At 44.1% G+C, this 15,951-nt stretch overlaps 1 protein-coding gene across 1 annotated transcript in view; it reads right to left on the minus strand.

Annotated features, from left to right (window-relative positions):
* LOC126474179 (uncharacterized) overlaps nt 1-9,137 on the minus strand; it is a 58,938-nt gene extending 49,801 nt beyond the window's left edge. Inside the window, exon 1 of the mRNA XM_050101675.1 lies at nt 8,900-9,137. Within this exon, the coding sequence (XP_049957632.1) occupies nt 8,900-9,137 (238 nt within the window). The remainder of the gene's footprint in view (nt 1-8,899) is intronic.
* Nucleotides 9,138-15,951: the final 6,814 nt, after the last annotated feature.

Below are 15,951 nucleotides of genomic sequence, written 5' to 3' on the forward strand. Positions count from 1 at the left end.
TTTTGCCCATTAAAATAGTTTCGTCACGAGTATTCTAGCTGAAAATTACAAAAAGTCTCATATTTGAATTAAAGTACTTGTAAACGGAATGTATTAAAAGTCTGATTAAAAACTGTTGGATGCAGAATTATAATATTTCTTGGTTTGGACCACTTTGCACCCCAGTCTTATCCCAGGATATCCTACCTTTTTTCCCCCATTCTATCTGACCTCCTGCAAAGAAAGCCTCAGTACTATAACCTTTAGTCCCGTTAATTAACATCTTTTCACTCCATACCACACGTGATTGTTTCTCATATATCGTGAGTACCACGATTATATCATAACAGCATCAACACTGCCGTCTCTGTGCATTTTAGCTGTCATTTAAGTCGTCTCTCTGTGTTTTAAATTTCTCAGATTGTCATTTATCTTTACTTTCAAAAACAAATTATTGTCTCATATATTTTATATAACGCAACATCTGCAAAACAAGTAAACTCTTTGGCTAAATAGTGGCTTTACCTGTTGACAGCTCAGCCATTCGTTCGGAACTGAAAATTTGGAAATTTGTGGTAAGTTCTCATGGGACCAAACTGCTGAGGTCATCGGTTCCTGAGCTTACGCACTACTTAATCTAACTTAAACAAACTTACGCTAAGGACAACTCACACACATCCATGCCCGAGGGAGGACTCGGACCTCCGACGGGGTGAGACGCACGGATCCTGATGAGACGCCCTAGACCACGCGGCTACCCGCGCGGTCGGGAACTAAAATGAGAATTATAAAAAGACTATATCAATCCTCTTCGAGTCACCTGAAGAAGACTGACAACTACCCAGCTGACACATCGTGTTCGGAAGTAACCGACGCCTGTCTGCAAAACCGACAACTCACCTAGTAAGTAAAGAATGATGTGCAGTGAACAGCTGAACGATGCGTATCAGAACACTGGCAAATGGGTTCGTGCATCCTGCTGCAGCAACCGACTACAGCCGCCTCCCACGCGCGCCCTGTTGTGGCGACAAAGGCCGTGGGTGGACAGAGAGACTGCTGTCGTTGTGGTAGGGCAAAGTTTATCGTTGCACAAGCCGTACGACGTATACGTTTCACATCCGCCTCTAAGTGCCATATGGAGTGAACCGGTTTTCTTACTCCCCAGCAGACCTGGACTCCTTGTACCTGGTGCATAAAGTCACAGCTCTATCAGCATCGCATGCACGCTGGGGATCACTTAAAGCTCTGAGATAATAAAGTACTAAACGGCAGCAGAAATTTTAGGTGTTTTTCACGTCAGAAAACAGTTCGATGTAAATTATTCGGTTTATCGACGCTGAGACTACAGTCGTCAGTCCGAACACTAGATCAATGGGGACCACAATCCTAGTCTATTTTATACAAGTTTTTTACATCAGTGTAACTGCTGCTCCATACATCCATTTGAACCTGCTAAACTCAATTCAAGACTTGTCTCCCTCTAATATTTCTACACCTGCGTTACCAGATCCAGATTGTGTCCCACCAATCAATTATTTCGTTTGGCAAACTTGTATGATAAAGGTCTTGTTCTTAAATTCGATTCACTAACGCTTCATTAGTTACTCTACCCCTCTCTACATTTCATAAACCCCTACTGTCTTTTTGTCTGTACTGTTTATTAACCATATTTCACTTCCAGACAAATACTTGCAGAAAAGACTCAGCAACACTAACAATTTGTGTTCGATGATACCGTACTTAACATTTATCTTATTCAAAAAAGCTATTATTGGCGTTAACAGCCCACTTTTTATATTCTGTTAACTTCTACGGCCGTCGGTTACTGTATTGTCCATACAGGAAAATTCGTTTACTACTTTCAGCTGCTCATTCTCTTATCTAACGATTCAAAGCCTTCAGCTAGTAGTTGCGATCTCTGGCCGCCAGAGAAATAAGTCGTTTACTATCTACACGGTACAGTCACATTAATGTGACGACCGCCTGTGTGCGGCGTCAACGTGGAATAAACACTCACAGATGCCAGATGGCAGCACTTGCAGTGGAGGGTATGTGAAGCGTGTCGTGGGAGGGCGCAGAAAACAGTGCAGTCATTGTCGCAATGCGGAAACGGAGCGATTTACCTGACGTCGGAAGGACGTGATCATTGGCGTTTGGGGCAAGCGTGGAAGCATTTTACGAAGCGGCTAAGTTTTTAAACTGTTCACGCGCCGTTGTGATTAAAGTATACCGTGCATGACAAAATGGCGTCATCGAAAACCGGTGCCGAGGTGGCTGTGGTCCACCATAAGCCATACATGATAGGGGTGAACGAAGGCTGCGGAGATATGTTTGGGAGAACAGACGTGCCACTGTTGAGCAGTTAACCACCCAATGAATCAAGTGGCTACCAACAGTAGTACCCATGATTGGTTGGTTTGATGTTTAAACGGACCAAACTACGTGGTCATCGGTCCCACCCATGGCTGACTGTTGTTCATTAGCGACGAAGGCTGGACTTTTCACGGCAGTACCGTACCTATACGTCCACTGAGTAGAGACAGGTGATCTCTTCAGATGTAAGTAGGCTGTTTAGGTTTTGATGTTGGTAACGCCACGTAGCGCTCTGTATGAAAATCACTGACTGTGCTGGATGCAGTCTGTGGCTGGTTTGCATTGTTGGAATATTCTAGTGTTGGGCAGTTGGATGCGAACAGCGCGTAGCGTTGCGCAGTTGGAGGTGGACCGCCAGCTGTGGTGGATGTGGACAGAGAGATGGCGGAGTTTTGAGAGCGGATGATCTGAACGTGTGACCATCAGAGACAGTAAATTTGTAAGACTGGATGTCATGAACTGATATATATATATATATATATATATATGACTTTTGAACACTATTAAGGTAAATACATTGTTTGTTCTCTATCAAAATCTTTCATTTGCTAACTATGCCTGTCAGTAGTTAGTGCCTTCAGTAGTTAGAATCTTTTATTTAGCTGGCAGTAGTGGCGCTCGCTGTATCGCAGTAGTTCGAGTAACGAAGATTTTTGTGAGGTAAGTGATTCATGAAAGGTATTCTTTTGTAGGTATTTTTGAAAGTCAGATTGAGTTGCGCTAAAGATATTGTGTGTCAGTTTAGTGTTGATCAGAATAAGTAAAGAGCGAAATATCTGAGTACGTTCAGTTCTGCTCAGCTGTTTGAAAATCAAATAACGTAAGGGGTTTACCAGCGCAGGAATTCAATAATTTTTCTAATGGGACGTTTCAAGATGAATAAAGTTTTATGCTCCGTCGGACACATATCCGTTGACGTATACAGCGTGAAACGTCTGAAAGCAAACACTCTGTAGGCGCTATGGTCTGGGGAATGTTTTCATGGCATTCCCTGGGTGATCTCGTTATTCTGGAACGCGCAACCGATCAACACAAGCATGAATATATCCCTGTGGACCATGTCAACCCCTACATCCAGTCCCATTTTCCTCGGAACGATGTCATCTACCACCAGGACAAAGCAAGGTGTCACAGCCCGTGGTGAAAGTCCGTGATTGGTAGAGCACCAGCTTGAGTTCACCGCACAGCCCTGGACACAAAATTTTCCCAGTTAAAACTCAGTCGAGAATCTGTGGAACCATCTGGATCGGCATGGTTCCACATCCCTGTCGGTACCTTCCTAACCTGACTGACTCTCTTCCTCCACTTCCCGCAGCGGTCTACGATGCAAAAAGTGATTTTTAAGGTTTTTGACAAGTGATCACATCAATATGACTGGACAATGTGCATACACACTGTGCAAACGGCGGGAAACCTTGTACCGCTGCTAGTCATTGCCTGTCCTATTCTGCTTTCAAATGAAACGAGGGAAACAGGACGTCTTATGCTTCCGTACGAGTCCTGATTTCTATTGCCTTCGCGAGATGTTTATTGGCGGCAATAGGATCGTACTGAGGGCTGTCGCAAATGCCGGTTCTCTGAACATTCTCAATGGTGCTTCGTCAAAAGAACGTCTTCTTCCCTTCAGGGAATCGCATCAGAATTCATTTCTGTAATACTAGCGTGTTGATCTAATCTACCGGCAACAAATCCTGCAGCGCGCCTATGAACTGCTTTGTCGAGAGAGGTGGCGCAGTGGTTAGCACACTGGACTCGTATTTGGAAGGGCAACGATTCAGTTCCGCATCCTGCCATCGAGATGTAGATTTCCCGTGATTTCCCTAAATCGCTGCAGGCAAATGTTGCGATGGTTCCTTTGAAGGCAGAAAGCCGATTTCCTTCCCCATCCTTAAAGCATTCCGAGCTCTTGCTCCGCCTCTAATGACCTTCTACATCTACATCTACATCTACATCTACATCTACATCTACATGGATACTCTGCAAATCATCTTTAAGTGGCTGGCAGAGGGTTCATCGAACCACCTTCACAATTCTCTATTATCCCAATCTCGTATAGCGCGCGGAAAGAATGAACACCTATATCTTTCCGTACGAGCTCTGATTTTCCGTATATTATCGTGGTGATCGTTCATCCCTGTGTAGGTCGGAGTCAACAAAATATTTTCGCATTCGGAGGAGAAAGTTTCGTGATTGGAATTTCGTGAGAAGATTCCGTCGCAACGAAAAACGCTTCGATATCGACGGGACGTTAAAGCATAGCCTTCCTTACTTGCTTCCTTCTAAATTGCTTCGGCATCTTCCTTTAATTCGACCTGTTGGAGATCAGAGATACTGGAAGAGTATTCAAGAATGCTTCCCCTAAGTTTTCTATACGCTGTCTCCATTACGGATGAGCTACACGTTATCAGAATTCTCGCAACAAATACAAGTCGAAAATATTCGCCTTCCCTACACCCGACTTTACGAATTCGTTCCATGTCACGTCGTTTTGCAATTTTAAAATCTAGGAAGGAACGTTTAGCGTCCCGTCGGCAAAGAGGTCATTAGATTTTCAGTACATGGTCGGAATGGGGAAGGATGAAGCCGTGCCTCTTTTTCAAAGGAACCATCCAGCAATTGCCTGTTGTGGTTTAAGGATTGATCTGTCGTGTTTTTCAATGTGAACATGGTTTCTTAGCATTGCACCACTATCTCGGTCCCAGGTTACATGACGAAGCCTATGAAGTATGTGCAACTGCCTACTTTCAACAACAATTTTAGTATTTGCTTGATCTACGTTAACTATTGCCCTCCAAGAAAATTCCATAAGAAGAGTGGACGTGAAAAATTTGTAAACTAATATAGTTGATTGTCTTCAATATGACACAGTAAGAGGTATTACCAAGTGGAAAACATAGTGACCTGATACGTTTACCTACGTGCTCACTCCCTTCTCGATGAACTCAGCCGGACGGAGTTAATGTTACACACAGTCTCCTATAGTGTTCGGCTATTAATTTCTATTTGTGATACTCGTAAGACATTTTTGTTGGTGTGCAATTGCCTAATGAGCTTTTCTGTTATTAAGACTAAGAATGTGTGCTGTAAAGCAGCTTTGAGAAGAAAAAGAAGTTTGGGATTTAACGCCCCGTCGACGAAGAGCTTATTAGAGACGGAATACAAGCTAGTGTTGAGGAAGGATGGGTGGAAATAGGCATTCAGTTAAAGCAACTGAGGAGAGCCACGGGATCCTAAATCTGAATAGACGGACCGTGGTTTGAACCCTGTTCTTCCCAAATGCGAGTCCAGTGCCAATTCAGTTGGCGGACAAGTTGTAGGCTTCTTCAGCTGTTATTTGGCTGTGTCTGACATGGTTCAGTTTTGGTTCTTGATTATTTTGAATGTATAATTAGCAAATATTACCGTTGTTGAATAGTTCTTGAAATTCATTACATGGTCACTAACGTAGATTAGGAATATGAGCATAAGAGCTGCATATAAATTACTGTTCAGTCTACAAATAATGGACTTCTCCTCCCCGCTCCCTATCAGCAGATTCTTAAATCCGCAAATCTCGTGTATATACCGGATGGTTATAATTAAACTGACGGTGTTCCGAGGGCTTCAGCGTAGGCTGTATGCACCGCAGGGCGCTGAAACATGTATGTTCATTAATGGATGCGCTTGCAGAGTATGATTACGAAATAACACTTTCACTTTTTGTCACCAGGGGAAAAAGTGGCACCGTAAGCAGTCAGGATGTGAAATGTTTCCTGTTTTGACGTCAATACGCTGTTTGTCGTTTGGTTACGTCTGTTGATTATTTTTGAAATGTAACTGTTCGTGTAAAAGCTTAAGAAGGTTGAAGTTTTCCGTAGCCAACGCGATGGATATTACTAGAGACCGTGCACTGCTGGTAACATTGTTTTACCAAAGAGGCAGCAATAGCAGCGACGCATTACGGGAATATCGCGACGGAAACGACAGCGAAAAGGTCCCGTGTCAACAAAAGGCTAAAGAAAATGATCAAGTAATTTTAAGAAACAGATCCCCACTCCCATGGCAGTTGTTGATGAAGTTGCTGTAGCTATAGCCAACCGTACAGCACATGCTTCAAATTCTGCAGTCAGTGCTCGACTTGTGTCATGGGAATTGTCTATTGTCTCTTCCCTGGTCAGCCGGGGGGGGGGGGGGGGGGGGGGTTAGCCGAGCGGTCTTAGGCGCTGCAGTCATGGACTATGCGGCTGGTCCCGGCGGAGGTTCGAGTCCTCCCTCGGGCATGTGTGTGTGTGTTTGTCCTTAGGATAATTTAGGTTAAGTAGTGTGTAAGCTTAGGGACTGATGACCTTAGCAGTTAAGTCCCATAAGATTTCACACATATTGAACACTGAACTTCCCTGGTCAACAGTTCAAAAGATTTTGCGGTGCATTTTACACTGGTATCACTACAAGATTCATAAAGTGCACTAAATGAAGCCTCAAGATAGAATAAAACGCCAAGACTTTACCTTTCGTTTTTCAGCACCCATGAAAATGGATGACATGTGGCCAGGGAATATCGTTTGGACGGACGAGGCACATTTTACTCTGCACTATACCGTGAATGTACAGAACAGTCGCTTATGGGGCTCTACTCCGCCACGGCGTGAGCAGGAACATGAACTACACTCAGCTTAGGTGACTGTGTGATGTGGTTTCACAGGCTCCTTCATTCTCGATCCGTTTTTCTTCGAGGAGATGACACCGCATCGGTCTGTTAGGTGTACAGTGCCATCTACACATTATAAGGACCGCCTTGTGCAATACATGATTCCACATTTGCAAAAACGCAGAAGCCTTCGTTAATGACCGCATCATCTCTAATCAATTTCAAGATGTGTGGTCTAGATCCGTCGACCTAAATCCACGTGACTTCTGGTTATGGGGATATCTGAAAGACCGTGTCTACCAGGGATGTATGAGGAGTCTTCCTGATCTGAAGGATAGCGCATGATGACATATCGCTTTGATTAAACCGGATAGGCTGCGAGCGGCTGTCGACCACACCATGTCAAGGATGCACTAAATTGGTGAGTTGGGAGACGATATTGAATACAGGTTGTCGCTTGTGACCATACCAAGAAAAAACGTGCCAGAACCACCGTTATAATGTATTTGACCATTCCTCCCATTCCCTGCACCCACACCATACTGATTTTTTACAGCATCATCTTTTCACCTGGTGGCAGAAAGTGGAACTATTATTTTTGTCAGCATACTCCCATAGCGCACTGATTAATGAGCACACCTACAATGTTTCAGCGTCCTGCGATGTATACAGCCCAGGCTGCAGCACTCGGAATACGATCAGTTTAATTATAACCACCCAGTACTTAGCTTGTGATAGCGGATTGTTTACAGCACCAGGTCCAAGGTCTTTGACTTTTGTTTTTCAACTTTACAAATAAGAGACAAAAACTTAGTGTTGTGTTTTTTGTTATTGTTTGGTACAAAAAATATAACAAGAGTGTGATATACTGAAATATATCACTGCATCAGTGGTGCCTCCTTCACACTAGGCATGAACTTGAAAACATTCACAACTGTAGCTGTCCAAGTGAATCTTTGCTATATCTGTAGATATCATGTCAAGCCTCTCACCACAACTGCCCAGCTGAGGCTGCTTTGTTTATTTCAGTGGTTTGTAATGTTACTCCCATGACGCCAACAGTCCCTACATCAGGAATAAAATTAAGTTTCCTACAGTTTACGATTACGCTGATGGCTATAATCATGAGGCTAATTCAATGCATCCAATCAATATTCCGGGACCCTCAAAGATTGCTATCTCTGTTTGCATGCAAATCGTCGTTACAATATAGTGTCTGAACTGCGATGAAAGGGAGTGAAATGGTTAAAACATACAAAAACAAAAATCACCAAAACTGTCAAAATAAAGTAAAAAAGAATGTAATTGTGATGTAAATCAAATTCCGTTTGATCAGAGAATTACAAGACTGAAACTAGGTTTCCTCCAGACAAATTTTTACAATGTTATCAATGTATCTTTATTGATATCTTAAATATTCAGAACATCTTTAACTGCACTGGGCAGCGCAAGTGCTCATTGCCATTATCACACCACTTGAAATAATCAGTTAGTGAAGCATTTCGCTTTCATACCTGTCTACTCATATGACCCCTCAGTCACCAACACTATTACCAAAAGACTCATTCTTCTGGAGCGTTGCGGCGAAAGGCTATGTGACACCTGGGGCATCTTCTTCTCAAAGTGCTCCATGCTGGCACGTATAAATATCATCCAGCCTACAAGTGGCACTAAATCGGCAATTGCTTTGGAGTGGACTACTGCTGTGAATGGCTCTGAGCACTATGGGACTTAACATCTATGGTCATCAGTCCTACTGCTGTGAAGCTGAGGAGACATTATCATACACCGGCTATCCTCTGGAGACCCTATCTCCGTTCGCTATCCAAGGGGCCATCGGGCTCGGGGATCTAGCTTCATCACCAGTTGTCTGAAGGCTGAACTGTAAGCTTCCCATCCGCTGAACTGTTCAACCCCTACCACTGTCAAGTTCTGCCAGGTAGACGTCGAGCCGGGGGTTTGCTCTGTGGATCACATACTCGCCACCAGGCCTCCAACCTGGCTTGCTACCAGCATAGCAGTGCCTCACCAACTGAACAGCAGCTGCCGCAGCTCTGCAGCAGGCCTGGAATGCCCGCCGTGCAAAATCGCTCCACTCCTGGTCTGCACTGAGCATAGGATAGACCTCTGATGATGATGTATCACTGCTGAGGACCATGGTTGGTTGTTTGGTTGATCTGGGGGGAGTGGATCAAACAGCGAGGTCATCGGTCCCATTGGATTAGGGAGGAAATCGGCCGTGCCCTTTGAAAGGAACCATCTCAACATTTGCCTAAAGCTATTTAGGGAAATCATGGAAAACCTAAGTCAGGACGGCCGGACGCGGGTTGGCACAATACCTTTGTTGTAGACTGGATCAAATAAATAAATCAACTGATACCAGGCTGAACTTGACTAGATTTGCCCTCACCAGCGCACTGGAGAACTACGAGACTGTACATTAGATTTCTGAAAAGGTAGTGTGCCCTACAGTGGATGTCTGACATCAACATAGAGTAACAACGGAAGATCCAGGAGCAGCAGTTTGGTGTTAAAGTTCAACAGAAAAGTGCAACTAAGCGCCAATCATAAACACTTTATAGGGTTGTAGGATTGTTTGTTTTGGCTCCTGGCAGTAATAGATTAGCATCAAATAAGAGAGAAGAAGGTACAGACTCAGGAAGCAATCCTCCTCTTAGCTAGGAAATTGAAGAAGTTGTGGGAGGAGAGAAGGGAACTGTTCACTCCTAGTGTGTCCCTAGCTGTTCTAGATGCTAGCACTGCCACATTAGGTACTCCTTTTTCTGGTAAATCGGGGGAGGATGTTTTGACTTTCATGGACAACCTATACACGGCTGCGAAATTAGTGGGATGAAACAATGAGCAGTTGTTGAGCATGACTCACCTAAGATTAACAGGAGATACAAGACCATATGTTACGCATCATGAAAAGCTTAAGAATGTGTATTCACTCCATGATTTGCAAGAGGGTTTATTGGAGCACTGTCGAAGGAAGAATACTACTAGGTACTATTGGGTACAGTTTAATGGTATGTCGGGGGAAATACATACATAATTTTGTGGACAGAATTAGGAGATTAAATATTAATATCCACGAGGTTACAGACAACGAACACATTAATAAAGGTATTCTTCTGGAAGACGAGCAAAGATTATTTGACTCCTTCTTTGGGGAGTTTCTGGCTGAAGTTTCCCATCAGGCTACAGGCAGAATTTCTGTAGTCATTAAATGAAGCTGTGGCAACTGCAATGGCTCTGGCCAGACCAGATATACAGAGAGGGGAGTGGTCTTTAATACTGAAGTCACGTGTTATCAGTGTGGTCAGCCTGGTCACATTCGGTGCAATTGCAGGAAACGTTAGTGTGAGAAGTGTAAACAGGTTGGACTTTCGAAGTGGGAGTTTCCACAGGCACGTGGTAGATGGATGTAGGATGGAATTCGCACTCTGACGCTAAACAGTAGCAGGGACGTTACTACCACTGTGTGTTGTTCCTAGCAACCTTAGAACAAGAGACCCATCCATTTGCGGAATCAGTCGTGGATTATGGTTGAGTGGTGTTGTAGGAAGAAGAGAACGTAAGTTCTAGCTGTATGCAGGGTCGCAGGTACGTGTAGCAAACAAGACGTACTTGGGGTAAGAAATTTTGACCCGCCTTGTACACTGAATGGCCTGTGTGGTAGTGACTTCTGGGTTCTTGTTCAAGTTCACAGCAGCAACAGTGTCATACTTGGACTGGATATTCTGAGTAAACGTGACACTGAAGACGATCTAGAATGGCGAACGGTAGAGCAGGATGGTACATTGTTTGATTTAAGTCTTACTGCAGAGAATACCACACTGTCACAAGGCACGAACCTAGGTAAAGGGAAGCCACCTAAACGGCGTGCATCAGTCCTTAAAATCGACTCACAGGATTAAATGCTGGAAAGTGCAGGGAATATATCCTCAGTAGTCGTAGGAGATGATCTGCCAGTCAGCACTTGGTGTGTAGCGAAATCTTCAGTGGAGGTTGAAGAACCGCACAAGGTGCAGTGTTTTGTGAGCCATGATGTATCATATGTGAATGAGGTGGGTGTGAACCGCGTAGTTCCTCTCAGTGTGGATAGTTTTGGTTTATTAGAGGTCGAACTATCATGACGTGTACTGATAGACGACCTATGGTACTGGAGGAGGAAAATCTGGATAGGAACTGGAGTATAGAGTATTTTGAGCTGGAACAATCTGTAAATTTAGCTGCACTACGGCAGGAATTATCACTTTTACAGGAAAGTGATGGGGAGGAAATAGAAAAATGTTAAAAGAATATGCAGAGTTGTTTAACCCTCCCTGACCATTGAGAGAAAATCTGATAACTCTGCATAGGAATCCCACTGGAAATCAATTTCTGATGTACAAGAAACCAGTAATGGAAGAATTCATAAAACAGCACCTCTGTGATGGGATTGTTCAAGAAAGTACTGGCCTTGGGAGTAAGGAATGTCAGTTTCTTCATGACTGTCGGTATTTAAATCATTTAAATCGGTAATTTTAAAGGGTTTGTTGCCATATTCCGGCTAGAATCTATATACCCGCTAAGGTCAAAATAAACCAATCTCTCGTGTCCAATTCAACCGTTTCTTGTCTTACTGGCATCCACACTTGACCAACATGGTAGTCAGAATATGCACAAGAAATGAAAAAAATCTTTATGATAAATAGAAACCTCTCTCTCTCTGCTCACGACACCGAACAGATAAACGACATCGTATGAAGTTATGAAAAGAGGCAGAATATTAAATGAGTCGCATGAATCTTTGAAAACATGCTGTTACTGAACCGGTATTTCACTATAGACCTTTCACTACGTATAAGTTGCCTTTATGCAGGAAGATAAAATTATGTCAAGACAAGAAACACAATACATTATTATGCCTGATACGATGTAGGAAACCCAATGACACTCAAAACAGCTTCCAGTCCTCCCAGAATAGACAGATACAGGTCCTTAATGGTATTCAAGGGAATCTTATGCCATTCTTCTTATAAAAAGACGAAGATGGACGCAGGTAGCAATCCCGCACCCTTTTCTCCGAAGCAGCCCACAAAGATCAGGTGACTGTGGTGACCAGGTGAAATGTTACAGTTTATCGCCGTGCTCACAAAACGAGCCCTAGAGGATGCGAACTGTCGTTTTGGAACGCAGCATCACCATTGGGGACTAAACATTGTATGATGGGATGGACCTGATCAGCGAAAATGGTCACATAATCCTTGGCTGTGATGCGGCCTTGCAGAATAACCGTGGGTCCCATGGAGTACCACGATATCTCTACCCAAATCATCACGTAACCCCATCCATATATCAATAATTGGACGTAAACTCGGCCACAAGTTGGAAACAGTGTCCTACAACACTCATCTGACCAAATGACTTTCTTTCATGGTTTGTGCATATCGTTTTCCTGATACGGGCATTTGCGTCGCCGATGAGTGGCTTTGATATTCTAGCTCCACCTGTAATTGCCTGATTGCTGAGCCCCCATCGTGCTGCCGCGGTGCTAACAGGGTTCGCAAGTACTACATCCGGTTCTGCAGTGATTTTTAAAGCTGTCGTTTTCTTATTTTTCGTAAATAACCTCCTTAACGATCATAAGTCAAATTCAGTCAACAACTACTTTCGTCCTCGTTGTGACTAGCAGATGTTTTGTCTATTTTTTTTTCTGTCGGCGAAGTGAACGTGCCATAGGGTCCCTTTTGAAACACCATAAACGTCGGCTGCCATGGTTAAACAAGCATTCACGACACGAGAACCAACCATTTTCCCATGTTCGAATTGACTTAGCTCTGACGTAATGAACTGATGGCTGCACACAACACTGTTCTGAGCACAACTGATACTTTTAAGACGTACTGAGGACATTCCAAGGGTGCCGTTCGGGGTAAAATACAACGGCGCCACCGGCAGATTCGGCTAACATCTGCTTTTATGTTCAAGCGTGCATTTCTCGCGGCGTTTCCATACTTTTGTCCAAGACAAGTTGTAGTCACGTAAAATAGAACTAATATTTTAAAAACAGAGTATGTAACATACTCTCATCGTAAATCATTTCCGGTAAACGAGGACGATGATGAAGATATTGCACCTATTCGTTTTCGGAATAGCAGAGCTGGTCATTGTGGAGGAGGAAGGTCGTGAAACGAGCGGTGTGTGTAGCGAATTGATGATCGCCGGTTCCAGCACAGCACAGCAGTGACCTGGATGCGGCACCCCATGGAGCTGACAGCTGGACAGCCAAGGTGAGCCCCCCGTCGCATTTCCCGTGACTCGCCGCTTAGTTTGTTCACTACAAGGTCCTGCCGCTGTTATCCGAATCTCTCCGTCTGTAAAAGCCTGGCGCAACAAGACGACTCCTCCTCCTTCTATCCTGCCGTGTTTTTCCAAGCCTTGTTGCCACGATGTCCGCAACGTCCAACATGGAGCTTAACTTACTTCGGTTCAGCAATGGTAGCTGTTGATACTATGTAAGATAGGGTGTTAGGTTTAGTTAAAAATTTTCTTGCGTTATTATTCTATTTCCTTTCAGTTTGTTTCTGCGTCTCTGGTTACATTGACCTCGACAGAATCTTATCGAAGCAAATGTTAGTCATCTTCTTGCACATTTATCTGTTTGGAGCTACATAGATGGTACTGAACTGGTACCAGGTAGACATGTGACTACCGCTGACTTAAGTTACGTCAGTGCCAGTCTGCAGCATGGAATCCGCGAGGTAGGTTGGCTCGATGTAGATACGTGACACAATATCAGAAAGGAGCTATCGTTTTGGATATGCCCATGACCACACGTGAATGAGGTTGCCAGATTTATTGGTGTATCTACACGGGCTATCCAAGATGATTACAAGGAATGGTGTACCATTCGCAGCATAATGAAGAGTCAAAGAAACTGGAACACTTGCCTAATATCGTGTAGGGCACCCGCGAGCACGCAGAAGAGCCGCAACACGATGTGTCATGTCTGAAGTAGTGCTGGAGGGAGTTGATACCATGAATCCTGAAGGGATGTCCATAAATCGGTAAGAGTACGATGGCGTCGAGATCTCTACTGAACAGCACGCTGCACAGTATAACGGATATGCTCAATAATGTTCATTTCTGGGGAGATGCGTGGCCAACGGAAGTGTTGCGACTCAGAAGAGTGTTCCTGGAACCACTCTGTAGAAATTCTGGACTTGTGGGGTGTCGCATTGTCCTGCTGGAATTGCCTGAATGGATGCAGGTGATCAGAGAGGACGCTTACGCACGTGTCACCTGCCAGAGTCGTATCTAGACGTATCAGGGGTTCCATATTACTCCAACTGGACACGCCCCACACCATTACAGAGCCTCCGCTAGCTTGGATAGTCCCCTGCTGACATGAAGGGTCCACGGATTCATGAGGTTGTCTCCACACCCGTAAACGTCCGCCCGCTCGATTCAATTTGAAACGAGACTCATCCTACCAGGCAACATGTTTCCAATCAGCAACAGACCAGTGTCGGTGCTGACGGGCCCAGGCGAGGCGTAAAGCTTTGTGCCGCGCAGTCATCAAGGATACACGAATGGTTCTTCGGCTCCGACAGCCCATATCGATGATGTTTCGTTGAACGTTTCGCGCTCTGACACTTATTGATGGCCTATCATTGAAATCTGCAGCAATTTGCGGAATGGTTGCACTTGTATCACGTTGAACCATTGTATTCAGTGTCGTTGGTCCCGCTCTAGCAGGATCTTTTTCCGGCCGCAGCGACGCTGGATATTTGATATTTTACCGGATTTATGATATTCACGGTACACTCGTGAAATGGTCGTACGGGAAAATCCCCATTTCATCGCTACCTCGGAGATGCTGTGTCCCATCGCTCGTGCGCCCTATGAAACCATGTTCAAACTCTTGATAAACTGCCATTGTAGCAATAGTAAACGATCTAACAACTGCGCCACACATTTGTTATCTTATATAGGCGTTGCCGACCGAGCGCCGTATACTGCCTGTTTACATAGATCTGTATTTGAATGCGCATCCTATACATGTTTCTTTCGCGCTTTAGTGTGAATAACGCGGCTTAAGAACAATGCTCCTGAAGGTCATACGGGAATGGGAAAGTGAGCTTAGAAAACGTGGCCTATGGAAACCAGTGAAGATTGGAAGGAAAACTGAAGTCACGTGCCTAGCCTTTGCTGATGACCTTGCAATTTTGACAGACAATGAACAAAATGCAATAAATCAAATAGAAATACTCAAGGAATGCGCCGAGAAGGTTGGCTTCCAAATTTCTTTTGAGAAAACGGAATTTATGTGTTCACTCTTAAACACACACAATCTGACCACAAAATATGGACTGATAAACAGAGTTCCACTTTTTAAATACCCGGGGGAAATTTTGGAACCCAGTGGACTAGAAAAAAATCTCAACAAACTCGAGCACAGAAACTAAAGAGAGACTAAGGTCGGACACACCACTTTATAACAGAAAGTGCATGTCCAAGCATGCAAAAATCAGGCACTACAGCACAGTCATTAAACCCGAGGTGCTGTACGCAGCAGAAACCTTGTCACTCCATAACAAGATGCTACTACAAAATCTACAAAATGAAGAACGAAAGATCATTAGGAAAATACTTGGACCACGAAAAACTGAAGCTGGATATAGACCGAAAACCAACAAAACTTCAGAGGAAATTTCAAATATTGCAGCTGACATTAGAAAAAGACGCCTTAAATTCTGTGAACAGACACACAGACATTCTGAATGTAGACTCACACGCCAGGTACTCACAGCCACTGAAAACCTTAAAGCTATGACATGGGCCGAACAAGTACGAAGAGACCATTCAGGACACTGCAGACCGTAACATCTACAGAAAAAAAAAAGATCGGTACAAACTGGACGGATGAAAAAAAGAAAGCTATGAGCGAGAAAGTGAAGGTCTCATGGAAAAACCGCAGGAAG

The sequence above is a fragment of the Schistocerca serialis genome, chromosome 1 (assembly GCF_023864345.2).
Source record: "Schistocerca serialis cubense isolate TAMUIC-IGC-003099 chromosome 1, iqSchSeri2.2, whole genome shotgun sequence".
Classification (NCBI taxonomy): domain Eukaryota; kingdom Metazoa; phylum Arthropoda; class Insecta; order Orthoptera; family Acrididae; genus Schistocerca; species Schistocerca serialis.